Source organism: Rhinoraja longicauda, chromosome 26, assembly GCF_053455715.1.
Source record: "Rhinoraja longicauda isolate Sanriku21f chromosome 26, sRhiLon1.1, whole genome shotgun sequence".
Taxonomy (NCBI): domain Eukaryota; kingdom Metazoa; phylum Chordata; class Chondrichthyes; order Rajiformes; family Arhynchobatidae; genus Rhinoraja; species Rhinoraja longicauda.
The window spans coordinates 24,109,982-24,136,883 of record NC_135978.1 but is presented as its reverse complement, the minus strand read 5'-3'; the positions used below and the strand labels follow the sequence as shown (position 1 = coordinate 24,136,883).

The 26,902-nt window shown below is 42.6% G+C and overlaps 1 protein-coding gene across 2 annotated transcripts in view; it reads left to right on the top strand.

The window, feature by feature from the left end:
* The first annotated feature begins 2,211 nt into the window (after nucleotides 1–2,211).
* rps6kb1a (ribosomal protein S6 kinase b, polypeptide 1a) overlaps nucleotides 2,212–26,902 on the top strand; it is a 59,158-nt gene continuing 34,467 nt past the window's right edge. For both annotated transcript variants that reach the window (XM_078422501.1, XM_078422500.1), the window contains exons 1-4: nucleotides 2,212–2,342; nucleotides 14,323–14,366; nucleotides 15,070–15,190; nucleotides 23,101–23,169. In XM_078422501.1, coding sequence (XP_078278627.1) covers nucleotides 2,235–2,342; nucleotides 14,323–14,366; nucleotides 15,070–15,190; nucleotides 23,101–23,169 — 342 coding nt within the window. In that variant the 5' untranslated portion in view covers nucleotides 2,212–2,234. The remainder of the gene's footprint in view (nucleotides 2,343–14,322; nucleotides 14,367–15,069; nucleotides 15,191–23,100; nucleotides 23,170–26,902) is intronic.

The following is a 26,902-nucleotide window of genomic DNA, read 5'->3' as shown; positions in this document are numbered from 1 at the left end:
ACTGTCAACCAGTGTAAAGTAACTGGCCATGGATTGTGTTCCTCGTCGTGTCCACAGGACTTACATGACCAGCTGGTTGGAGTTTCACGGGCATCTTTAACCTCTTCCTAAACAAGTTAAGACTCTCAGGTTTTTTAAAAGTTTCATAATTGAGGTGAGCACGATGGCGCCTCAAAGGTGACAACTCTTGTGCACCGACTCAGTATGGTCTACTATCTTATACTCTTATATTTAGTATGATTGTGCCTTATGTATAGCAGGATTGTCACTGAACTGTATACAACAACATAATCTCACTGTACTTAGGTACATGTAACAAAGAAGTACCAGAGTACCATTAAAGAAACACAGGGAGGAGCAAAACCTGATGATCTGATTTTCCAAAAATGGGTGGGGGATATAAATGCCTTTGGTGAATATTGTTTCCCTTTGGGCAAGGGCAAAAGGTGTCTTTTGGGAATCAGACATAACCCTCCAGGAATGCACCACACAAAATCAGTCTAAACGATTGAGCAGTGCACAACATCAATGATCTCAGCGGTGTTGTTCAGAACTTGTGTAGAAAGGAATGGCAGATACTTATGCCGAAGGTAGACACAAAGTGCTGGAATAACTCAACAGTGCAGGCAGCATCTCTGGAGAAAAAGGATGGGTGGGGTCGGCACCCTTCTTCAGACTGAAAGTAGAGGGGAGGGAACTGGAGGTAAGAAAAGGCCAGAATAAAGCAGGGCCGGCAACAGATGACAAAAGGAAGGGCCTTTCTGCTTTCCGCAGAGACCGTTCCCTCCGAAACTCCCTCAAAACCACCCCCTCCCCAGGTACATTCCCCTGCAACCGCAGGAGATGCAACACCTGCCCCTTTACCTCCTCCCTCCAAGGACCCAAACAGTTTTTCCAGGTGAGGCAGAGGTTCACTTGCACCTCCTCCAGCCTCATCTATTGTATCCGCTGTTCCAGGTGTCAACTTCTCTGCATCGACGAGTCCAAGCGCAAGCTTGACGACCGTTTTGCTGAACACCTCCGCTCAGTCCGTCTTAACCTACCTGATCTCTCGGTGGCTCAGCACTTCAACTCCCCCTCCCATTCCCAATCTGACCTTTCTGTCCTGGGCCTCCTCCATTGTCAGAGTGAGGCCCAGCGTAAATTGGAGGAACAGCACCTCATATTTCGCTTGGGTAGTTTACACCCCAGTGGTATGAACATTGAGTTCTCTAACTTCAGATAGCCCTTGCTTTCCCTCTCTATCCCCTCCCCCTTCCCAGTTCTCCCACTAGTCTATCTTTGTCCCACCCCCTTGCCTGGTATCAGTCTGAAGAAGGGTCTCAACCCGAAACGTCACCCATTCCTTCTCTCCAGAGATGCTGCTTGACCCGCTGAGTTACTCCATCATTTTGTGTCTACCTTTGATTTAAACCAGAATCTGCAGTTCTTTCCTACACAAGGAAAGGCCTTTGTTGGCTGGGGAAGAGGTGCTAACGAAGGGATGCACACAGTGGAACTAGGAGGACGACTAGGGTGGGGAGGGGAAAGAGAGGGTACTTGCTCTTTAGAGTCATACAACATGGAAACAGGCCTGTTCGCCAATTCATTTATGTTGACCAAGATGTACCATCTAAACAAGTCGCATTTCCCATGTTTGGTTATATCCATTAACCTTTCCTATTCATGTACCAATCCAAGGTGGCACGGTAGTGCATCAGTAGAGTTGCTGCCTTACAACGCCAGATGTATTTCTAAACTAAACTAAAAAAGTGTCTCCAGAGATGTCGCCTGACCCGCTGAGTTCCTCCAGCACTTTGTGTTTTACTCAAGGTTCCAGCATCTGTAGTTCCAACATCTGTCGTTCCAGCATCTGTCGTTCCAGCATCTGTCGTTCCAGCATCTGTCGTTCCAGCATCTGTCGTTCCAACATCTGTCGTTCCAACATCTGTCGTTCCAACATCCGTCGTTCCAACATCTGTAGTTCCATGTGTTCAGAACTTGCTGTTTCCCACTCCACTGATCCAGTCTTTTTATTTCAGGTTGTCAGCATCTGCAGTGAGTGTTTTTCCTTCGCCCCGTCATGAGATCGCGGGCGCCCCCGTGCGGCCGTGGCGGGAGGAGTGGTTCGCGCTCCTCGTGTCGCGACGCGACGCAACGCAAGCGAGCGTGCTGACGCGGGGAGTGGGGGGGCTGGAGGGAGGCGGCGCAGCTACGCATGTGCGGGCGGCGGTGATGGTAGGTGAGCAGAACCCATGAGGAGCCGGGCATCCGGAGAGCGAGACATGGCGGGAGTGTTCGACATCGACCTGGACCCCGAGTACCAGCAGGATGAAGGCGTCTCGGACGAGGAGCTGGAAGGGGTAAAGATCGGGGCAAGGAGGGAGTGAGGGGGGCTTCCCCAAGGCGGGCGGGAGGCCTGTGTTGGCAGGCCCGAGGCCGGAGGCCGAGCCCGCTCCTCCTTGGCCACAATAAGCGGCGTGGGCCCCGGAGCGCCTGGTCTCCGGGGAGGTTGCGGGTGGGGCGTGGTGAGGACCGGGTAAAGCCGGATACCCTCTTCACCCCTCCTGCCGGTGAGGTCCAAGAGCCCACGGACCGTGTGTTCGTGGCAACTCGGCCTGGTTGTTGAAGAGGGAGGAGCGGGCGGGGGACAGGTGCAGGCGCAGGCGGGGAGCTCGGTCAATGATTAAAGAGCCCGGTGCGTGCACTTGGCTTAATGCAGAGGAATTCAACGTGGGGGTTTGTAATAGAGGAGAGGACTCAGAAAGAGAGAGCAATGTCTACAGCCGCACTTGTGCGGCTTTTGGAGGCTTGTTCCGAACTGCAGAGACTAAATTATTTGAGGTTCACGTATTGGTGGTTTTTTTCTCGCTTTTCCTCATGTATTCTCTCTTTTTGATTTAACACGTCTAATAAAGTTGTCCTCGCTTCGCCATGTGGTCTCGCTGACAGCACCTGTCCAGTGTTTCCCCTTGGTCACTCGAGGAAAAAAATCCTTTAAAAAAAAGTGCCAGTAGGGGGCTGACATCAGCTATTGATCCACCATGGATATTTAGATTGGCCTTTAAATTGCCGATCAGTATGTCATCGGGTTGGAGATTGTTGGCTGCTAAGTAGTTGAAAGACACTGTTTTATACATGTATTATATTCAAACATGATGGAACTAAATGAACTGATGGTAAAAGTATTTGTGGTTCACTAAAGTTCACCCTGAACAGTGCATATTCACCCTGAACAGCATATTTTATTTTCTGAACTCTGACTACAAAATAATTAAGCCAGTTCACGTGATAATTCCCTCACTCCCCGTATAAATTTTATCTGATTGATAACATCTGTGATGGTACATGGTACATTAGCAGTGGAAGAATGAACATGGGATGATTTACATCCTAGATCCTTTTGTGACTTCTTAATCTTCATTGTGCTATTTCTAAGTACTGAGTAGGTGCCAAATGCTTTCGAGGGAGAAGGAACACTGCCCTTGACTATTCTTGTACACATTCTGGTTGTTCATTATACATTCTTGTCAGGGTGGCAGTCATAGGTCTTTGCAAGAAATTGTGCAGAGATAAACTTTGCATCTGTAAATCTGCTCTGCTGACAGCTGAGGCATGGGATGTATATTTTTTTAAAGCTTTTTTATGATGCTGTTGCTATAACCTAGGAAGTAATTTCTGTTCATCAAGCCCCACAAACAGCAATGATTAGGTTTGGATCATTATTGATTTTTGGCATCAATTTTGACCATCATATAGATGATAGATATCCTGCTCTTTAAAATGGTGCCTTTAAAGCCACAAACTGGGATATTTTATTGTCTTTATCTAAAAGAAGGCACCTCAAACAGTTTGACACTTTCTGTGCAGAAAAGTAAGCCGAGATTTAACTTTGTCTGGAGAGTGAGAGTGGGAATTACCTTCTTGAAGGGAGAGTGCTACCATCTGATACAGTCTGTATGAAGTAGCTGCAAAATCACAATAGTTAAAGAGTGGAAGAAGGCCATTTTTAATCCATCGTTTACAGCATCAGTGGTACACTGGAATGGCAGCCTGGATGTATTTATATCGACTTACAGGATTTTGGGTGCTAGTTGAGGGATGATTTCTCCAATATTATGCAATTTTTCTGAATAACATAAAACGACTATTGCTGAACATTTCAATTTCAAATCAAAAATTGATCAGACAGAATAAGGGATAAGGATTTTAAATTAAAAGTAGTTTCCTGATATTTAGCTTAACTTTTTAACCACACAATGGTTCAGATGTTCATATCAAGGGTGAATTTTTGCTGCATTGGAATTATTTTTGGTATAAATATTATACACAGCAATAGATTTTGTAAAATTTATACCAAATATAGTTAAAATGTCTATTTTTATTGCACATGTTTAATTTGTCATTTTGGTTAGATTTTCGTTAGTCCCAGGACACTGCTTGTTCCTTGATTTTATTTGTGCAAGAGTTGATATTGCAGCTGATTCTGTTCTGTTCTCTGGGCTGGAACACATTTTAAAAAAAAAAGTGCTTTAGCTTACATCTAATTGCATCTAGGTTGGGAGGGTGGCTGAGTAATGGGAAAGCTGATGAAGAGATTGACATCCAGGAAATTTTATTTGATTTCTGGGTCTCATTGCAAGACTTCCATTCAGAATTTTAAAGAATTGCAATTCTTCATTTGTCAGTATGACAAATCCTGAATACTGAACTGCCAAGATAAATTGCATTAAATAGTGTACTAGTTTTTGAGAATGTTTGTTAGTGATGAAGGTGACCTTTTCCCCAAGGAGTAAAATCCTAGCATAAAAAATAGAGCATCTTAATCCTTTGGGCCATTCATTCGCATGGGGAGCAATTATTCTCCTAAGATGCTTTGCATAAACTGTAATCAAATGGAGAGGTATAGAAAGGCTTTATGATATTCATTCATGTGTGGTCTTTGCTGGCAAAGACTGCAACTATGATCCATTCCTAATTACTCTTGAGGGAATAGGTGGAAAGCTTTCTATTGAATCCCTGCAGTGTGTGCATGGTGAGGGTACTCCCACAGTGCAGTGTGTTTGAGTTTCAGGATTGCGACCCAGTCATGACGCAAAAGGCCATTCCATTTGTTGATCCTATTTCACAATCCAGGTATTATGGGCTGAATCTTGCTAAATGTGGGGCAGGACATGGAACGCCTTGGATGACAGTTGTGTTATGTTTCATTGTAATTTAACCCTTCCCATCCAGTTATTCTGTTAAATGTACAAAGTGCTCCCTGCCAGGGCAACTATATCTTCCTTTGGATGATATGCCCAGCAACACTTCAATGCTACTGCAGAAGTGGCAGCAGAGGAAGGATCTTGACCTGAAACGTCGCCTGTCCATTTTTATTAAAATGTCAACACTGTGTACTCGTTGTCCAGTACGGATGAACAGACATTTCCAAATATTGGGCAGATCAAGGTCATTTTGTTTTCTGTTACATTTTCTTTTCCCTACTGGCTGCATTATGCCTCCCCCTGACAGATACCTGAAATTGGAACAGACTGTTTGTAACTGTGGTGTTTAGATTTTATTCTTAGTTGATAAATCAATGAAATCACTAAGCCCACCTGTTTTCTTAACATCACCAGATTCACCACATTTCAGCTTGTTGTTGCTGGTATTTATGCACTATTGCCTCTAGATGTGACATTTCTCTGAACATTGACATTCAAACCCTTGCCTGTGCCTTGCCATATCCTGCATCCTGTTCATTCACCACTCAGGGTTTCGCTGACCTAAATTGGTGAAGCAATTCCCTACGTTTAAAATGCTCATCCTCAGTTCAAATCCCATTATGGTCTCTCCCTTAGTTATCTCTCATCTCAAGCTCGCTACACTCAATTCTGCCACCTTCTCCTTAATTTTAATCTCTTCACATTTGGCTGGCAAGGCCCTTTTCTAAGGAATTCCTCTGTAAAGATCTTTTCTCCTTTTGAAACTTTGGTTTTGGTCGCAACCTGCAGTAAGTGTGGTTAATGATGAAGAAAATAATGGCACAACAGTGACATATCAGTGAGCTCGGAGTTTTTCATCCTGGAATCTTTCTGATATATGGTGCTGCTATAATGTGTGTTTTCATAACATTGGGGCGGGAGGGTTGAGGAGTCTTGGCGGGGGAAGAAAAGTTTCCATGTAATCTCCCCGCAATAATTGGACAAAATTATCTCTTTATTTTCACCAAAGGGTGGTCACTGAAATTGACAAGCGATTGTTTCTATTGACACTTAGGCCATTATACTATTAAATAATGCAACATATAGCCTTTAGTATTTTTAGCTTGTTGTAACAGAAATAAATTACATCTATTAAAAATAACATTATTTTGAAAAGCCTTTAGGGAAAAAAAACTGAAATGCTCAAGAACCTAGTCCCCTGTTCCCAATTGACGCAATTGTTTTTATAGTGCGAGATTTCTCAGGAATTTTTAGCCTTTATAGCAGAACTACCTATATTTCTGTTAAGGGATATGGGATATTTGGCCAAGATTCAGGGGCTATATAATGCAAGTTCAACTGCATTGTCTGTGATTAATAAACATAGTGAATAATTGAGGCCATCTCAGATCCTTGTGGAAATCATTTATTTCACCCTGTCATCTGTAATTGCTGATGTTATTTCCACTGTTTCCACTGCTGCTTAGCTGATTTTCCTAGTAGGGGATGAATTTGCATTCAGTTCTTTGACTATCAACTTTAGCTATTAGTGAATTAATGAAGACTTCATTAAATGGGTTATGGAAGGTCCCTACAGCTGACATCTGTGGACATCTCTCTCCCTTTCAGTTCCTGAAAAAAAACTTGCTCATCATCAGGGATAAGCTAACTTTTATAAATCCATGTTGTCTATCCCTAATATTTAACTTTTCAGAGTCTGCAATCAATCTATCCTCAATTATTGACGCAGTAATTAATTGGCTGACAACTCGTGTAAACCTAATTGGTCCACAATTCCTTCCTTTTCCATTTCTGATCTGTCTTAAAAGGCAGAATGATATTCAAATCGAAAGGATCACATCCCGAAAACAGGAGAACTTTTGAAGATTGAAAATGGGGCGCCAGCAATTTTTTAATCTCCTTCCATTAAAATCATGGGATCGTAACCAGCTGGTTCTTGGGATTTGTATGCTGTGCTATTTTTTTCTACATTATCTTAATTATCTTCAGCTAACATTGCTACATTGTTCCTTTATTTAACATTTATTTCCTTAATATCCAACTTGCTCTCAATTTCCCACTATTTAGTCTCCCACTTTCTTATTTTGACTTCCTGTTTTCCAAGGGATCTTCATTGCCGCTGCTTCTAACAACAAGATTATTTTATTATTATAACATTTCTTGATTGCTTTTTTTTTGTCTCATGAGTTTTCTTTTAATAGTCTCTTTTTCGTCATATCTCTTGTTTGGACTTTAAAATTTTGCATCACTCAGATTCATCAGGTTTTATGTCTTGCATTTTTGTATGCTTCTAAATTGTATCCCTTATTTCTGTCTTTTTATAGGGTGGCTGTGTACTTGCCCCTTGGAGGTTGAAGGGGAAATGTATTTCCATGTCAGAATGCTGATTTATTTGGAAAGCAATGTGGATGTTATTGTATCCTTGAGCACCTGATAACCATGTGCTTCTGGATGCAGTGATTGTGGGGGGTTGGGAAATGCTGTAATTGGTCTTGTCGAGATATATGTTGTATGGGTAGTGGATTTGCGGAATGGGTGTGTAAACTAAAGGTTGATCAAAAAGTGGTAAATAAGTCCTTGGTAGGGCAATCCAGGATTTGGAGCTTTGGACAATAGAGGCTTCAATGTTCAAAAGATGGGCACCAGTGGAATTTTGGGAGGCAGATGGGAAATGCTGTTTAGCTCTGATGAGAGGAAGGAATTGTAAGCTTGGTGGAGTAAAGGTCAAGGCATGATTTCAATGTGAGAAACATTTCAAATTTACAGTTATCAGGGAGAGAGGTGGTGAATGTGGGTAGAATCATAGCATGATGCATCAGAGGAAATGGCTATCTTGTCTGTGCTATCTCTTTGACTAAGATCACTATTCTTTCTCCATAGCTCTGCAGTTTTTTTTGCTTTTCAAACATTTAATTGATTTTTCCTGAAAACTGAAAATTCTGGGTGACTTTCCGCCTTCTAAATGGCGCAAGTCAGAAATCCGATGGCTTACTGATGTTATTGGTTGAGTGTAACTATTATTAATCAAGTAGTTTCACGGCATATAGTACAACACGGGCATTTGATTGACACCTTAACATCCACAACACTTTTTTTCCCAAGCGCATGTCTACGTTGTTGACAATGTAAAAGCTAAACAGCGGGTGCTTTAGTTCCTTCCACACAGCATAGCTCGGTTAGTGACCCCTGTTAGTGAGGGCTGCAGACATGTCAAAACACTGCCAGTTCTGCTCTAAATCATCCCACTATCTTCTCAAGGTATTTAGGGATGTGCAATAACTGTTGCTGCCTTCAACTTCAACCATCGCCTGTATTAATAATAATAAAATGTGGCTTTTTATTAAATGCTCTTTTAAAAAGTGTAAAAGATGCTACATAAACAAGTGACTGTTATGTCAAATGCACATATCTTTGAAGCTGACTGCCACAGTGCCCGTGTCAAAACATGAATGACACGGAAGACTTGGTAAGCAAGAAAAAGCACATCTATGCCTTTTTCATGGAGATAATGACTTTTCTGTTCATAAGGGTACCTGCTGCCATGAATTCATTAACACTGAGCCACATCCTTGTGATTATCTGTGTAAGGGTGGCTTGATGGTGCAGCTGGTAGAGCTACTGCCTCACAGCGGTAGAGACCCGGGTACAATCCTGACCTCAGATCTGTGTAAAGTTTGAACGTTCTCCCTGTAACCGTGTGGGTTTCCTCTGGGTGCTCAAGTTTTCTTCCCACATCCAAAAAACTTGCAGGTTTGTGGGTTAATTGGCCTCTGTAAATTTCCCCTTGGAGACAGGGTGTGGGTGTGAAAGTGGAATAACATAGAACAAGTATGAACGGGTGATTGACGGTCACCCTGGACTTGGAGGGCTGAAGTGGCAGTTTCTATGCTGCATCATTTAATCAATCAATTTTTGAAAATTAGCTTCAGAACCCAATGGCATGCCTGCTGAAACCGAAGCTCTACATCTCAAATTAGGAGGATGAAATATGATCATTTCACTGGAGGAAGACCTGAAGCGTGTCATCTAGTTTGAAATATATGAGTGTTGTGATAAACCATGCAATGGTGCACACTGTCATCTCCACTCGTAAAAAAAAAAAGACCTCTCAATGATTTATTAGAAGTAAACTGCAGAATCTAGAGCAGGGGTGTCAAACTCATTTTAAGTCACAGGCCGGAATGGGCAAAATGCGACTTCATGTGGGCCGGATCATTTGTGCAGGCACCACGCGCCCGTGCTCCCACAGCTTTCGTTGCCTTCGTTTTTTTAATCTGCTCTCATGTGTCTCAATCGCTGCTATAACTACTAAGTGTTTCACTTTACGAATTTCATTTCTTATGAAGAAGATTGCCTAGCAAGCATTATTTTTATGATTGGTATCTAGGCCCTAGATGGAGTGGATGTGGAAATAATGTTTCCAGGAATAAGAGAGTCTCGGACCAGAGGTCACAGCATCAGAATAAAAGGTCATACATTCAAAATGGAGATGAGGAGGAATGTGTGGTGAATCTGTGGAATTCATTGCTACAGACAGCGGTGGAGGCCAAGACATTGGGTATTATTGAGGCAGATATTGATGGGTCTTGATTAGGTTACAGGGAGAAAGAAGGCAATAGAATGTGGTTGAGAGAGAAAATAGATCAGCCTTGGTTGAATGGCAAAGTAGACGATGGGCTAAATGGCCTAATTCTGTTCCCCTGTCTTATAGTCTTCCTACAATGTTTATGTTTTGTCCACAATGGGCTGGCTGGGTGGTGAACAGCCAAACAGCAGCTTCCTGGCATGGTGAAAGATGGTCTGTCCATCATCTTACCTGAAGGCCCTGCTCCCCATCCTTCTCCTTATGTCTTTCTTCTTTCCCCTCACATCCTCCACCCTCATCTTTCATGTCCTTCTCTACCTTCACCTTCTCCCTCACCTGCCCTCTCCCTTTCCTCAGCCTATCCTTTCTCTCATCCCCACCCTTCCAACTACTCCCCCACTCCCCTCCCTTACTTCATCCTCTCTCTTTCCATACCTCGTCCCTAAATCTCCTCCCTTCCCTCATCCCTAAACACCATTCTTTCTCTCATCTGCTCCCTTTCTTTACCACCTACTCCCCCACTTCCCTTCCTCGACACCCTCTCTTCCCTTCCTCATCCCTAAAAATCCTTCCCCTCCCCTTCCTTTACCACCACCTTCTCCCTTCTCTTCCCTATTCCTACACAACTACCGGCACGTCTTCACATCCCGCCTAACCTTAACCCAAACCCAGAGCCCCCACCCTGGAGAACAGCTCAGATTTTGGATCGCTGGCTGCGGCCCCATTCACAGTGCGGCGACTTCTCACCGGCCTCTATCCATGCACTCACCTGGGTCTCAGGTACATGGTGGCGGTCTCTGTGGCGGCAGCCCAGGCACTTCCCGGTGTCCGCAACAACCACCCCACCTTCCCCAGCGCCGGCCCCTTCCCGGCCGCGTCACCACATGACCTGTCCCGGGAGAGAGAGAGCGGCTGCTGTACAGATACATAATAAATGGTCACAAATATACTTTTTTTTCCCCCGAATCATCCTGTGGGCCGGATTGGACCCCTTCGTGGGCTGGATGCGGCCTGCGGGCTGGTAGTTTGACACCCCTGATCTAGAGGGATGGATAATCTTATGAACAGTTCAAACATTTGTTATAGGCTTCACCCTCCCTCAATTCCAGGTTGCAAGCAGATTAAACATAAGTTAGGCTCGCACAGGGTATATGTTGACATTTTGCTAGTTTTTGGAAAACATTCATTTGTAAATTATTGTTCTAATTGTAGTAGTCTACCCATTGCATCGTCTGCATGAGTATTTCATAGTGCAAGGTGGCAAATAATTAGAACTTTAATTAACCTGTTGCATAAATCACTTTGGCATCTACAATTTTTAAAGTTCGCAATATGCTTCTCAGAGTTGCAATTTATTATGGACAATCCAACAACTTGCATTCACTATCAACAGGAATGCAGCATGCCAGTCAGAAGTTTCTACATTAATGGAGAATTCTTTGCTTCTCATGTTTTGCCAATTGGTTTGCTCAATTCTAAAACTCATTTCGGAATCTGAGCTCTTGCTAGGATAAAATTACAGTAGAGTCATTTAGCCATCAAAACACTCAACAAATTAAATGGCCATTGGTTGAGGAATCTTGGTGAATACTGTTACTTGCACTCTTGGCACGAGGGCCTTGCTGACAAAACCAGTGTTCGTAATCCTTAAATAACATCGACCTTCCCTAATTTCCTTCTGGAGATTGGTGTTGAGTTGCTGGCTTGAACAGTTGTGGTCCTCTCGTTGCATTAGAACATTTTGACTGAACAGTGTTAAAGGAACAGCATTATGTTTGCTGTTCAAGATGGTGTGAAATTTGGACCTTGGAAGGGGCGGTTCTCTGCCCATGTTGTCTTTGTCCTTCTAGACAATGGAACATAGAGAACAGGAGTGAACTGCCCCCTTCACCCGTTACAAGTCAATAGGTTCATGGCTGGTTCAGTATTGACCTCAACACCACTTTTCTGCTCTCCCCCACCACCCATCTCCCCCCACAACCATATGGCCTTGTTTCCCTTGTTCAAATCTCTGCCTTGAATATTTTCAATGGCACTAGCCCAGAGAGCTGTGGATGCAGAAAATTCTAAAGATTAACCCATTCAAATAAAATATTCCTCATTGGGCTCCATCTATAATGTGCCATTCCTTCAATTTTATGTTGCCTCATATCTTGTGTGAGGAACCATCCCCTCAGCACCCACTCTGTTGATCCCGCTAGAAACTTATCTGTTTCAATATGATCTCATTGTTAAGTCCCATGAAAATAGGGCTGACCTGCTCAATCTCCATCTGTTTGATGACTTCCCTATCCTAGCAAACACCTTGATGAATATTCTCTGCATTGCTTCCCATGCAAGTATTTCATCCCTTAAAGCCAGGGAGACAAAACCTGCATGCAGTATTCCAGGTGTGGTCTCAATCAGCACCCAATACATTTAGATTTTAGAGCTAAAGTCTAGACTTTAGAGTGACTTTTGCATCAAAATGCCCTGTTTCTACTCTGTTCCTTGCAACCAATGCCAGCATTCTACTAGACTTCTGAATTATTTACTGTACCTGAATGATAGCATTTTGGTTTGTATTCTAGGACCTTGCTCCTTTTGTACCACGTTTTACAGGCGCACTCTATTTAATACTTTGCTTTCATTTTTTACTTTGAAACAACATTTTTTCTTTCTAACATTTCCCCACATTTTACCCAATCTGTTAACTTCTCACTCACAGCGTTGGTCATTTTGAATTTGGGATGTGGTTTGGAGGCAGAGGCAGAGGCATATATTTTCTCATGCATTAAAAGCTTTTCACCAAAACTGCGAAAGATGAGATTTCAATTGAAGTCATGACTGGTAAATTAATCTAGCTGAGTTACACCCAAATAAACAGTCGGACCAACTGGCACAGAATCCCATTAATGAATGGAGTTATTGGTGGTTACCTGCTGGCAAAACAGGAATGAACCTGATTAATCTCCTTGGAGAGGAAGTCAATACTGTTGCAAAGGGAAAATTGCAGCGACACCAAAAAATACATCTTTCTTTCCACTCAACACTTCCCCCAAGGTCATTGCACAGTTCCATTCCTCACCGCCACCTTCATCGGGTCATCGCCCATCCTTCCCTTTTGCTGGTCTCCCATTCCACCCCCAAACCCCATCTAACCACTATCCCTCCTCTGGTCCAACATCTCTTGTGTCACTAAAGAGTATATATCTTTTAATGAGGAATCTGCAATGTTTGTTTAATCTAGAGGCTGCAGGGTGACTTGGACAGGTTGTGTGAGTGGGCGGATACATGGCAGATGCAGTTTAATGTAGATAAGTGTGAGGTTATTCACTTTGGAAGTAAGAATAGAAAGGCAGATTATTATCTGAATGGTGTCAAGTTAGGAAGAGGGGATGTTCAACGAGATCTGGGTGTCCTAGTGCATCAGTCACTGAAAGGAAGCATGCAGGTACAGCAGGCAGTGAAGAAAGCCAATGGAATGTTGGCCTTCATAACAAGAGGAGTTGAGTATAGGAGCAAAGAGGTCCTTCTACAGTTGTACCGGGCCCTGGTGAGACCGCACCTGGAGTACTGTGTGCAGTTTTGGTCTCCAAATTTGAGGAAGGATATTCTTGCTATTGAGGGCGTGCAGCGTAGGTTCACTAGGTTAATTCCCGGAATGGCGGGACTGTCGTATGTTGAAAGGCTGGAGCAATTAGGTTTGTATACACTGGAATTTAGAAGGATGAGGGGGGATCTTATTGAAACATATAAGATAATTAGGGGATTGGACACATTAGAGGCAGGAAACATGTTCCCAATGTTGGGGGAGTCCAGAATAAGGGGCCACAGTTTAAGAATAAGGGGTAGGCCATTTAGAACGGAGATGAGGAAGAACTTTTTCAGTCAGAGAATGGTGAAGGTGTGGAATTCTCTGCCTCAGAAGGCAGTGGAGGCCAGTTCGTTGGATGCTTTCAAGAGAGAGCTGGATAGAGCTCTTAAGGATAGCGGAGTGAGGGGGTATGGGGAGAAGGCAGGAACGGGGTACTGATTGAGAGTGATCAGCCATGATCGCATTGAATGGCGGTGCTGGCTCGAAGGGCTGAATGGCCTACTCCTGCACCTATTGTCTATTGTCTATAGAGAGTTGCAGGCGGTCTATTTTAATGATTCTGGGGTACAAGTTAGTGTTCATAATATTTGAATGTTATGGACAATGAGGTGATTCAAAATCTGCTGGAAGCAAAATAGTGCAGAGATTTTTTGCAACATAATTAATGGCACGTTGGGAGAAGAAATCTTATGAGATCCTGCTTTAATGGTCACACTGATAAATATTTGTGGAGCAAGAGATCAATTAAAATTTAACAATTAACTGGCTGGGTGATGTGTGGAAGATGTTGTGCTGGGTCAAAACCAGGATTTGTAAATACCTGAAGTATGATAACCAAGTCACTGCTAAAAGATGGGTAATTGGGCAGTCAATTCAATTTATAGTAGTTTATAATTGGGTAAATTGGAGAAACTGTATAATATGAAGAAGTCTAATTACATTGTGAATGTACTAATGTGTTTCTTGCTTTCCAGGTACAGTACAGTGACTGCATGGAGCATGGGGTTCCATTTGAACTGTGAGTTGATGAATAGTTTTTAATTAATACGGCTTGAAATTTCTGTAACAAAAGTTAATGTGTTGAGCAAAAGTGAATGTATTGAGCAATCTATTGAGTAGGGCTAGAGATCACATGCAGGCAGAGGAGATTAATTTAACTTGGCATCATGTTCGGCATGGATATTGTTAGCCAAAGGGCCTGTTCCTGTGCTGTTCTGTTCTATGTTAACTGTGCCAATCATTAGTATTAACAACATTGGAAGACTCTTGATGTTTTCTATTTCCCCCTCTCTCTTGAAACCTTGGGATCAATTCCAAACCACAGGTGCAAATGTTGGCCTGAAATGGGACAACCTGGATATTATGGGCTCAGGATTTATTTGTTAGCATTGTCGGATCCTTGTTGGCTGCTGATAAACACACATGTCTGTTGTCTTTAAGTACAGAGCCACATGAGCTCAACTGGGGCATCTGTCACAGCCAGCTATTACTCACTGAGCGTTTTCATTGTATGGGGAATCTAATGTGGCCTCAGCGACTGTGCAAGAGCGATAGTTAAAGGAAGAAGGCAACTGAAGAGGGCGGTTAATCTTCAAGATAAAGAAACATCTGTGTACTTGTACATTGAAATGACCTTTTTCTCCTTGTTCCAAGGTCTTAATATACTTACTTTTTAGCTTCTGTCATGGACTAAGAGAAGTATATTTTCATCTGTTTTGCAGGGATATGGAGCACTGTGAAAAATTTGAAATCTCTGAAAACAATGTGAATAGAGGCCCAGAAAAAATAAGACCGGAATGCTTTGAGCTTCTGCGCGTGCTAGGCAAAGGTGGTTATGGGAAGGTAAGGGTCTTCTAAATTGATTCCCCTATTCCCTTCGCATCCATGAGTATACTCAGACTACGTATTTATGCCTGGCTAGTTTTTATAACGTAGTATTCGTCATGTATTGAGTTATTGGTTAGTCTCTTGTTTTAGATAGACAATACTGCCTAATCCTTTCTTTCAGCTTTATCTAGTTGTTTTTAAATTTGCTATTTCTTTTTTCAGCTCATCGATCCCTTCTTTCCCTTTTCCATCAGCGCATATTTTGTTCCCGATATGACTCGATCAATTTATTAACCAGAAAGTGATATTAGAAATTAAGATAATGTTGGCTAGTGTTTGGATTTGGACCTCAGTGTGGTTTCAGAGTTTTTTAATTCGAGGGATGTGGATTTTGCAGGCTGAACCAACATTTCATCGCCTGCCCTTAATTATCTTTGAGAAGGTGGCGGTGAGCTGCCACCTTTAATCTGTGCAGATCTTGAGATGTGGGTATAGCAACAATAGGGAAAAAGTTCCAGGATTTTGACCCTGTGATGGTGGAGGGCAACTTTCAGGTGATAGTGTATCCGTCCTTTTTCTGCCTTTTTCCTTCTAGCCTGGAGAGGTCTGGGGTTTAGAAAATGCTATCTAAGGAATCTAGATGAGTTGCTCCAGTGCACCTCACTGCTACTTCATTAGTAGTGGAGTGAGTGAATGGTTGTAATGGAGTGCCTATCAAGCAGGTGGCTATGTCTTGTGTGGCATTGAGCTGCTTGAGTATTCTTCAAACTTCACTCATCCGTGCAAGTGGAAGGTATTCCATCACACTCCTGTCTTGAGCCTTGTAGGTGTTGATCAAACATTAGGAAGGCAGGAGGTGCATTATTTGTCATAAGATTCCTAGCCTCTGACCTGCTCTTGTAGACACATTGGATATTTGGCTACTCAAGTTCAGTTTCTGGTCAATTGTGACCCTTAGGTCATTGATAGCGGCATGTTCAGTGATGGTAACACCATTGAATGTTAGATTGGTCACATAATTTTTGCCATTACCAAAGGCTGTAAACATTTCTTCCTTTGTATGTTTAAAGCATGTGAAAGTGCTCTTGCTTAATGTACCCTGTAATTTGATGTTAGAGAGGATTTCCATTAGGACAGGACAGTAAATGCTTTTATATGTTGGCTTCATCCCATCTATCTCCACATTCAGTGGATCATTCTCCGAAATTTCATCCATCTTCAACATAATGCTGCCTCCAGACACGTCTTCCTTTCCCTTTCATTTTCAGTGTTCTGATGGGACCATTTCCTTTGTGGTACAATTGGTCACATTTCCATTGCCACCAATGCCCTCAGGAAAGCAGTTAACATGGTCATGGACCTTTTTCACCCCAGTGATTCTCTCTTCTCCGCCCTTCTGTGGAGCAGAAAATACAAAAGCTTCAAACCACGTAGCAGAGGATGGTGAGTGCCTGGAATGCACTGCTGGGGTAGTGGTTCAGGCAGATACGATAATGGTGTTTAAGAGTCTTTTGGATAGGCATACGGATATGCAGGGAATGGAGGGATATGGATAATGTGTAGGCAGATGAGACTTGGTCTTGGCACCATGTGTGGCCGAAGGGCCTTTTCTTACACTGTTCTATGTTCAATATGTACTACCAGACTCTGGATCAACATCTTCCCCTCTGTTATCAGACTGTCGAATGGTTCTTCCTTAAGTCAGGGGTAATCCTGATCTTCCATTTACCTTTATTGTGGATGCTGGACGTTTTTCTCTGTAAGTGTTATGCTACAATACTGCAAAATGATATTCAGCATTCTGGTATTTTTTCCTTTGCATTACCCGTTGTAGTTGTGCATGGCTTGACTATACTCAAGTATAGTACGAAGGTATTTATTCACAAAATGCTGGAGTAACTCAGCAGGTCAGGCAGCATCTCAGGAGAGAAGGAATGGGTGACGTTTTGGGTCGAGACCCTTCCTCAGACTGATTATTTTCTTACACTCAAGTATAGTACGGTACGATTTAATTTTATAGAACGCAAACAAAAGCATTTCACTGTACCCTCTTTTATGTGACAATAATAAACTGATACCAATATACTCTTCATCGTTCCTGAGTGCAATTTTGATTCCTTTATTTAAAAGTTAAAAGCATTAGCGGCAAAAGAAATTCACCTGTCCAATTCCTGGGATGAGAGGTTGTTTTTTTCACAAAAAAAGTTAGATCTGCATTTTTTGAGTTTAGAAGAATGAGGGATTGTCTTATTAAAACAAATGAGATTCTCAGGGAGCATGACAGAGTAGTAGTTGAGATGTATCCACTAGTGGGAGGGTCTGGAATGAGGGAACAGAGTTGCAAGATATAGGTTGCTATTTGAATCTGAGGTACATGACAAATTTCTCCACAAAGAGGGTGGTGAATTTCTGGATTTCTCTACCATGGAGGGTTGTGGAGGCAGGATCTTTTGACGTACTTGAAGATACATTTTTGAGAGATAAGGCAATTGACGACCATGTTTAACTGGACCAGAAGAGTTGAGACCTGGTAGACACAAAATGCTGGAGTAACCCAGCGGGTCAGGCAGCATCTCGGGAGAGAAGGAATGAGTGACGTTTCAGGTCGAGACCCTTATTCAGACTGATGTGAGGGGAGGGGGCGGGACAAAGATTGAATGTAGTCGGACACATGAAGACTAGTGGGAGAACTGGGAAGGGGGAGGGGATAGAGAGGGAAAGCAAGGGCTATCTGAAGTTAGAGAAGTCAACGTTCATACCGCTGGGGTGCAAAATACTGAAGCGAAATATGAGGGGCTGTTCCTCCAATTTGCGCTGGGCCTCACTCTGACAATGGAGGAGGCCCAGGACAGAAAGGTCAGATTGGGAATGGGAGGGGGAGTTGAAGTGCTGAGCCACCGGGAGATCAGGTAGGTTAAGATGTTCAGCAGAGGTGTTCAGCAAAAAAATCGCCGAGCCTGCGCTTGGTCTCGCCGATGTAGAGAAATTGACACCTGGAACAGCGGATACAGTAAATGAGGTTGGAGGAGGTGCAGGTGAACCTCTGCCTCACCTGGAAAGACTGGGTCCTTGGATGGAGTCAAGGGGGGAGGTAAAGGGATAGGTGTTGCATCTCCTGTGGTTACAGGGGAAAGTACCTGGGGTGGGGGTGGTTTGGGTGGGAAGGGACGAGTTGTCCAGGGAGTTTCGGAGGGAGTGGTCTCTGCGGAAAGCAGAAAGGAGTGGAGATGGGAAGATGTGGCGAGTAGTGGGATCCCTTAGGAGGTGGTGAAAATGTTGGAGGATTATATGTTGTATGCGATGGCTGATGGGGTGGAAGTTGAGGACAGGGGGGACTCTGTGCTTGTTACGAATGGGGGGAGGGGTGCAAGAGCGGAACTGCGGGATATCGAGGAGACCCTCGTGAGAACCTCATCCATAATGGAAGAGGGGTACTCCCATTTCCTAAAGAATGAGGACATCTCCGATGGAACACCTCATCCTGGGCGCAGATTTGGCGTAGGCAGGGGAATTGGGAGTAGGGGATCGAGTCTTTACAGGAAACAGCCGTGAAGGTCGGCGGCAGCGGCCCCGGGGTGGCGGTGAAGGTTAACGACGGCGGCATTTGTGGTCCAGGCCTGAGATCGGCCAGGAAGGCAGTGAGTGCTGGTACTGCTCCTGGTGGCAGCAATGGCATCACGGGACTGGGCCTCGTGATGTTTAGGCAGGTGGCGTGTACCAGCGGTGGAGTCCCGGGCCTGCGGGCGGTCGTTTAGTTGAGACCTAGAGCAGACCTGGTGACCTGCTGCTGCTTATAGTCCCTGTGTTGCATGAATCCTCAGGAAATGGAACATTACCCTCTTTTCCTTCACTTCAAGAAGACCCAAATACTCCTTCCACATGAAACGATGATTCACGTATACTACTTCCAAGTTAGTGTACTGCATTCAGTTCTCTCAATTTGCTCTCCTTAACAGTCCTACACAGATTGGGTAATGGTGTTGCAGAGTAAAAATTTCTTCAGTCTGCAAGAATCAGCCTGAGCTTCCAGTTGCTTCTCATTTCTCATTCTGATTGTTTGCCTCTTGCAATGTTCCAGTGAAGCCCAATGCAAATTTGTTGAACAGCATTCCATCTCCCAACTGGGCAAGTTGTAGCCCTTGGGACGATGTTGAAATCAATAATTTCAGATAACTAGCCTTTCCAGTTGGTATGAAAAATGGTCAGGTGTGATGAACTTCAACTTGTAACCTCTACTCACAAATGGTGCCTTAACTGAGTGTTTTAAGCATTTTGCTGATTTTATTTTGGATTTCCAACATCTTCGATATTTTTTATTTGCAGTTCCAACATTTTTTTCCCCCCTCTTCTATTTTCATTCTTCTATTTTTTTTCCAGGTGGATCATGTGCTTTCATCACCCTCTGAGCTGATGGCATCACCATAATTTGAAATTCACCCTTTTAGTCTCTGCCCTTTTAATGACATTCTTTGATCTCTCCACCGTTTCACAATTTAAAATATTTAATTTAACACTTCTGATTAAATAGCATTGACCTGAGGCATTAATTTTGTTTTTCTTTCTACACATGTTGCCTGACTTGCAAAATATTCCCAGCCTTGTTCTTTTAAAGTTTAACCTGACTTTTCATGACAGAAATATGCACATTTCTCCATGAGAAGATTCAACATTCAACCTGAACTCTTTCACCTTTCCTGAATAAATGCTGTATATTTTTTTAATAGATGTTTCATTAGTGGATGCAATGAGAAACCAAACAGGCGCCTCAAGAAATTGGGGGCTATTTCATCTGAAAAGATCACAACGTGGAAATGTTTCTGTAATCTATACACTAAAACTCTCGTTTGTTATCTTGTTTGTGACTGGACGTCAGCCAAAACGGTAAACGATAGCGCGACAATTTTAGGCCCACCTTACTCACCATTGTCACTTTAGTGATAATGCAAGTAGTTTTATTGAAATCGGTCTTATATTTTTAAAGTTATTCACGTTTTTAAGTTTAAAAGGAGGGGAGGGGAGGAGAGAAGGAAGGGGGGAGTGGGGGAGAAGGGAGAGAGGAGGGGGGAGGGTTGAGGGGAGGGAGGGGAGGGTTGAGGGGAGGGGGGAGGGTTGAGGGGAGGGGGGAGGGTTGAGGGGAGGGGGGGGAGGGTTGAGGGGAGGGGGGGAGGGTTGAGGGGAGGGGGGGAGGGTTGAGGGGGGAGGGGAGGGTGCTGCACCAATGCAGGAGAGGTTTGGGGGCAACGGGTCCACTTGGTCTAGTGAATTCTAAAACTTTAAAGAGAATTGTGCAATAAAGATACTGCACCCTGATTCTTCCCTATTCTATACTCCATATCATTTGTCATTGGAGTTGTTGTCAATTTGTGGGGTACATTATGGGGGCCAGTTTGGTCCACGCTGTCTTTGGATTACAGCTGGTGTCTGTTAAAAAGCTTTGGTAATGACAAGGACTAAGTAACCTTGCATGTGGCAAAGGAAAATGCAATTTTGAAATGCAAATATTATGGCTGAGAGTGATATATCCGTTCCCAAACATTTGATAAGTCTAAACTAAGTTAATGTATCATTTGTATCCTGTATCAAAAAATATATGCATTTTTTCTCTTGCTTGTGGTATAGTTTTTTGCCAAGGTTAGTGATTCTCGCGAGAGATATTAGTGGAACGTTTTGCAAATCTTTGTGGGTAATGACTTACTCTGAGGAGGCACAATCGTGGTCTGTTGGACTTCAACTGGGTTTTTGTACTAAAAATGAATTTGATACAACTACAGATTTCAAACATAAGCATCCTGAAATTGGAAAGCATAGTGTGAATATCTATGGACTTTGAGCACTTGGGGAAGCAGAGTTATGTATTATAACAAGAGCGCACAGTAAGTCCTTTGAGTATTTTGCATCTTTCGTACTAGGGTGAACAGTTCCCTTTCAAAATTTCAGTGTGTCCTTGCACTTTCTAAAGTTGAAACATTGAAAATAAAATAATGGTGGCAGGAGCATTAAATGTCTTTTGTATCTTCAGCAGGTAGATACCAAATTTACCAAAAAATTATTAGTGGATAACCAAGGGGGAGAAGGGCGAGGAACTTAAAACAATGATGTTTACTAGAGAAAAAGAGTAGGTGAACGAAGGACTACCAGATCCTCTAGATTTAATAGTTTACCATTTTAAGATTCAAAGTGGCAGCAGAAATAACAGAATAGAAGAGCAGTCTTATGTGACGTGAAGTAATTGAGAAGGTAAATAGAAATTTTGTTGTTTATTGTAAGCAAATTAAAGTAAATAAGTCTTGTTGCAATTGTACAGGGTCTTGGCAAGACAGCACAAGAGATACAGTTGTGAATCTCCTTAAAGGACAGTTATCCCAAAATGCATTGCAACAAGGACTCGCTTACTTGATATGGAAGATGGTGGTGACCTATGAGGAGACAATGAACAATGAGCTTCTACCCTGGTGTTTAGTAGAATGAAGAGATTTGATAGGACAAATGCATTGGGGTTGTCTAGAATTCAAAGCTAAAGTCAGAATGGGGAGTTGAGATTACATTTCTTTAGAGTGTTCAGAATTCTATCATTAAGTATATTCAAGTTTGAAATAAAAGTTTGGGCGTGTAGAAGAATTGAGGGTTATGAGGATTGGGAAGGAAATTTATGAGTGCTTGATTTTGTTGAATGGGAGACTAGGATTGGGGTGTCACATTGCTTTCTCCTATTTCCCAGATTTTTAATATGGAGTTTTCATTTGGTTCATTGCAAGGAGGTTCTTGCCCGTTGTAGTGATCATTGGCCGAATGGGCATGGTTTTTCGAGTGTTTCAATGCCTTCATATTCTGGCCACTGCCTGCTTGGCTGTATTTGATGGCCACTTTTCAACGCAAATAGTGATTAGGGCCAGAAGTTCTGATGTTTTCTTTGAAGCACTGAGAAGTATACATCCTGTTAAAATCTGCACACCCATCCTTAACTAACCAACAGGAATGGATATTCCTTATTGAGTCAATATTCTGTTTATTTAAACTCATCACAGTTTGTTCCATGAGAGCAAATTTGACTTGAGCACAAGCCGTTTTGCAGTGTCTTTTGGAAAGTAGGAAGCATCTAAGCATGAAACTTAAATACCAGCGGAATGTGCAGAACCACTGCTTTCGCAGAGGCTTGTGGGTTTCACTGCCTGTATTCAGTCTGTTTTCTCAATCAGCAAGTGATGGAACATGTCAATAACAATGCTATCAAGCAAGGGCATAGGAAATTGCAGCATGTCATCTACTCCTACTAGCCTGCACTGCCATTCATGAAAGTCTTCTACCTCAGTGCCAGATTCCAACTCAATACTCAACTCCTGATAGCCATAATACCCAGAAATCGTAATGATCTTGCTTTGAACCCGCATAATGACTGAGCTTTCACAGCCCTCTGGGGTAAGGAATTCCAAAAATTCGCTCTCCTCCGAAGAACTTGATTCCCTTGGTCCTAATTGGCTTGAGGAACTCAGCGAGTCAAAGTATCTGTTGAGTGAAATGGGTAGCTGACATTTAGTTCAAGAACTTTTAAGAGCCTTGAACCGAAACGTGACTGTCCATTTCACCTTTTAATTAAGTTCTGCTATCACATCCCTCATTATAGATTCACATTTTCCCTCTGCACTGATGTCAAGCAGAGAGTTAATAGTTTTCTGCTTTCTCTTTCTTCCTCCCTCTGTCTCTATTTGAAAAAGGGGAGTTACATTTTAAGATATAACTTGATGTTTTGTTGGAATTTATATTTGAATGATATAAATGTACTAAAAAATGAAATAAATCAGTTACTCTCCATGGTGCTTGCTCTGGCTAGTGTCTGCTGAAATCAGGAGCTCAGTGTAATTAGAGCTGTTATGATACTTAGAATTCTATACTGGAAAGATAAGAGATTTTTTTTCTCTGGTTTGCAGGTTTTCCAAGTAAGGAAGGTATTGGGTGCATATACTGGAAAGATATTTGCCATGAAAGTGCTGAAGAAGGTAATGTCCAGAATCATTCAACTGTTTTCATCTCTGTGTCCTGAGCCCAGAATCATTGCTAATTTTATTTACTTCCTCTATAATTTTGTTTTGCCATTTTCTGTAATTGGTGTTTTGGGATGTGGATTAAAACCCACCTCTAAATCCAGAACTAGTTCCTGGCAAGAAACCATGAGGATTTTTTTAAATGGTTTCAGTCTATCTTTCAAAAATAACTGATACAAGTGACTTGTCAAATTAAAGCTGTACATTATACGTCAGTACTGCCTGATACAAATCTGTTATAAAGGTTAGCTAAAAATAATGTTTCCCAAAATAGTCTGTGACTTTAAAAAAAAGTGCAGTAAGCTCGCTGCGAGCACTTCATCAGTGGGTTTGTCCGCATGGGGTTGTTGCAAGTCACCTAATCAAAAATTTTAGGTGAAAAATTACTTATTGAAAATTTAACTTCAAACAGTTTAAATAGTTCTCTAGGTAGGTTATGTAGATGGTAGTAGGATGTTATAACTGGACATGGGTCAAACGAGTGGTTCAAATTATAACAAGAGTATATATATATCCAATAAATTGGAAGTATTTTCTAAGCGGTGAGAATCTAAGAACTTTGCAGGTTCAACAAGATTTGGGATTGCAGCTCCTTAAAGATCTCTTTGCTTTTTAGTAGGTTTAGTAAGAGATTCACCAGAATGGCACATGGGGTTTAAAGCATTACACCATGAGAACAATCGGTTAAATTCGGTTTGTGTTCCCAAAGTTCAGCAATTTGAGAAAGCCTGAGAAGATTGATATTGTAAAGTGCATTGGACAGTGACTATAATCTTCTTTATTTGCTGGGTAAATCTAATGGGTACAATTGGTCTTAGCGTTAGGCAATTGGGCAATTGAATCAAATGTTAGGAAAAATGCACTCTCCCACCTCTTGCTCCCAAAAGCCTGTAAGAAATTATAGGTTTGTGAGTGAGATGAGAGAATTTGTATTAGGTCCAGGAATTGGAATGCGCCAATAAGCGAATTTGGTTTATCTCGATAAACGCAAGGGATCATGGGATTTGACAAAGGTCATTCGGGATTTTTTAAAAAGCGAACGCAGCGCTGTATAAACTGTGTATAAATTGTTAACTATTCTACCAAGGAATTAATCTAGAATTCTGTCAACTCAATAGCTTTCTTTCTTGTTCTGCTGTTCACACACTGCTTACACAGTCCCAGTTCTAGTTCAGTTCATTAATCTGCAGTTATGAGATTTTCAAAAAGTTAAAGAATGTATTATTTTCATTTAATTCTTAATGTGTTTGCTACTGGAATAAGAAAAACTTACTTGTTTTTGAAACATTTTCGTATCTTTATTCAAAATTTCTAGGTAGTAATATATTTAATCTGAGACAGGCATCAACTGTATCAGTGTGATGTGGGCTGATGCTTTACCTACAGGCGGTGTGAATGTACCGTTAAGGCAAAGGTTCATCTCCGAGGAAATCTGAGTACAGGACTGGCCATGTGAAGGAGCCGCCAATCCGATATGAGACATTTAACTGCAAAATGCATGCCATTTAGTATTGGATAGATGGAGTGGAGGGTCTGTGCTGTTCCAGGTTTGAGGTATTGCGGTGCGTTTCCCCCAGCCATCTCACCCAGTGCACAGTTCGTCAGCCCTTGTTAGCAGAGGCTCTTTGTGCAGGTGTTACCCGAAGCTTAAAGGTTTTGTGGAGGTTCTGCGTTGGGATCGGGCACGCAGCGAGCTAGCGAGAGGGCTGTCAGATCAGATCAGCCCAGGTGGCCGAGGGGCGAATTTTAGTGGGTCGTTATTAAACTGTTCCGTCTGTGCGGCATTGCCAACTCTCTCTCTTCCAGATCCCCCACCCCAACTGTCAGCAATGGCTGACTGAGAAAATGCTCCCACTCATATGCAGCTCCGCGTTTGCCCACTCGCTGGGCCGGACGGCGCCTCCTTCAAAGAGAGCGAGAACAGGTCCCGTCAGCTGGGTAGCTGTGACCCACTTCTGAGTGAAGCCTCTAGTTTGACTGCAATTCAAATGGCTGCAAATTCTCATAATTATCACCGCCTGGTCATCTGGACCCGGCTTTCAACTGTATGCCCTGACAGACTGGAACCAACCCCAGAGGTTAAAGCGACAGCATCTTTATTTAAGCCAACCCACCTCGAAAGTTTAACCAGCCTGTTCAAATCCAATCTGCTTTCCAACCTACACACAACCCGCACAACACATTCTCCGTGTTTCCTTCAATCCAGGAAGGTTGTTTAGATAGGAATGTAAGGACTGTCTCAAATTGGTTGACTACACAACTTGTAATTCGTGTAAATCAATATCGAATTTGAATGGATGTGACTCAGGCTAATGCCAGGGATTTGATCATTGACAGGTTCGTTCTAGGTATTCTTGCATTTTCAAGGCTGGTGCTGTATGCTGTCAATAATTTAAATAGATACAATTGTGGATTTGTGAAGCCTGCAGTACGCTGTAGCCTACTGCTGATATATGCGATTGCTGTGTGTGTACATATCCGTACACACACAATTGCTCAGCTGGCAAGAATGTTTATCCCGAATGACCCATGACCTGGGCGCGCGCAGTTGTAATACCGAACTCGCTTATCAAGTGGAGTTGGGGTACAGATCAGATTTTATGGAGTATGCTTTGAGCAAATTTGCCTATTTACTCCATGCGAAGAGCAATGTGGAAAACAGCCATTTTTATAAATAAAATGTAAAGGAAAGTTGTGTCTATATTTCCTTTCCAACTATTTTAAAGCTGCTGATGGGTGGATTCGGGTCCCACAGTTCCTAGTTGTGTTTCAAAGCCTCACCTAATTAAGCATTCATTGTATTTCTTGAACAAGAGCAACGTATATGGAGCACATCATTGTAGCAGCAGGATCTGGGAGAGAGAGAGCTGGCGATGCCGCACATACGGAACAGTTTAATAACGACCCATTAAATGTGGGCTGCTGTACAAGAGCCGAGGTTGTCTTTTTTTAAAATAATACAGCACACTGATTGTAGGCTGAACATAGATTGGTGGTTTCACTCGTTGCTGTACTCGGCAAGCTAAACACTGCACTTAAGTAGGCTGCTGTAGGGGGAGGTGAGGCAAGAGAGTTTCTGTTACACTTTATGTTGGCGATGCCAAGTGCAAACTCGGTGACCGATTAGCAGAGCACTAGCACTCTTTCCGCAGTGGCCAACCCAAGCTCCCAGTTGCATGCCATTTTAATCCCCATCCAATTTATACAACGACCTGTAAATCTTCAGACTTCTTCACTGACAGGGTGAGGCTGAATGAGAATTGGAGGAACAATATCTCATATTCTACCTGTGTAGCCTACAACTCAAACGTATGAACATTGAATATTCTATTTTTAGGTAATCCTCATCTCCAATGTGATTTTTTTTATTTAACCAATAAGCACATACATCTTTGGTATATGAGCGGAAACCAGAGCACCCAGAGGAAACTCAGCTGGTCACGGAGAATGTGCAAACTCAACACGGAGGGTTGGGATCGAACCTGCAAAATCTTAGCAGTCTCTGAACAAACTATGAAGTTATTATTGCACTATAATCACAATCACAATAATACTTTATTAGTCAAGTATGTTTTGCAACATACGAGGAACTTCATTTGCCATACAGTCGTTACAATAAAAAGCAACAGGACACACAATAAAACATTGTAACATGAACATCCACCACAGTAACTCCTCCACATTCCTC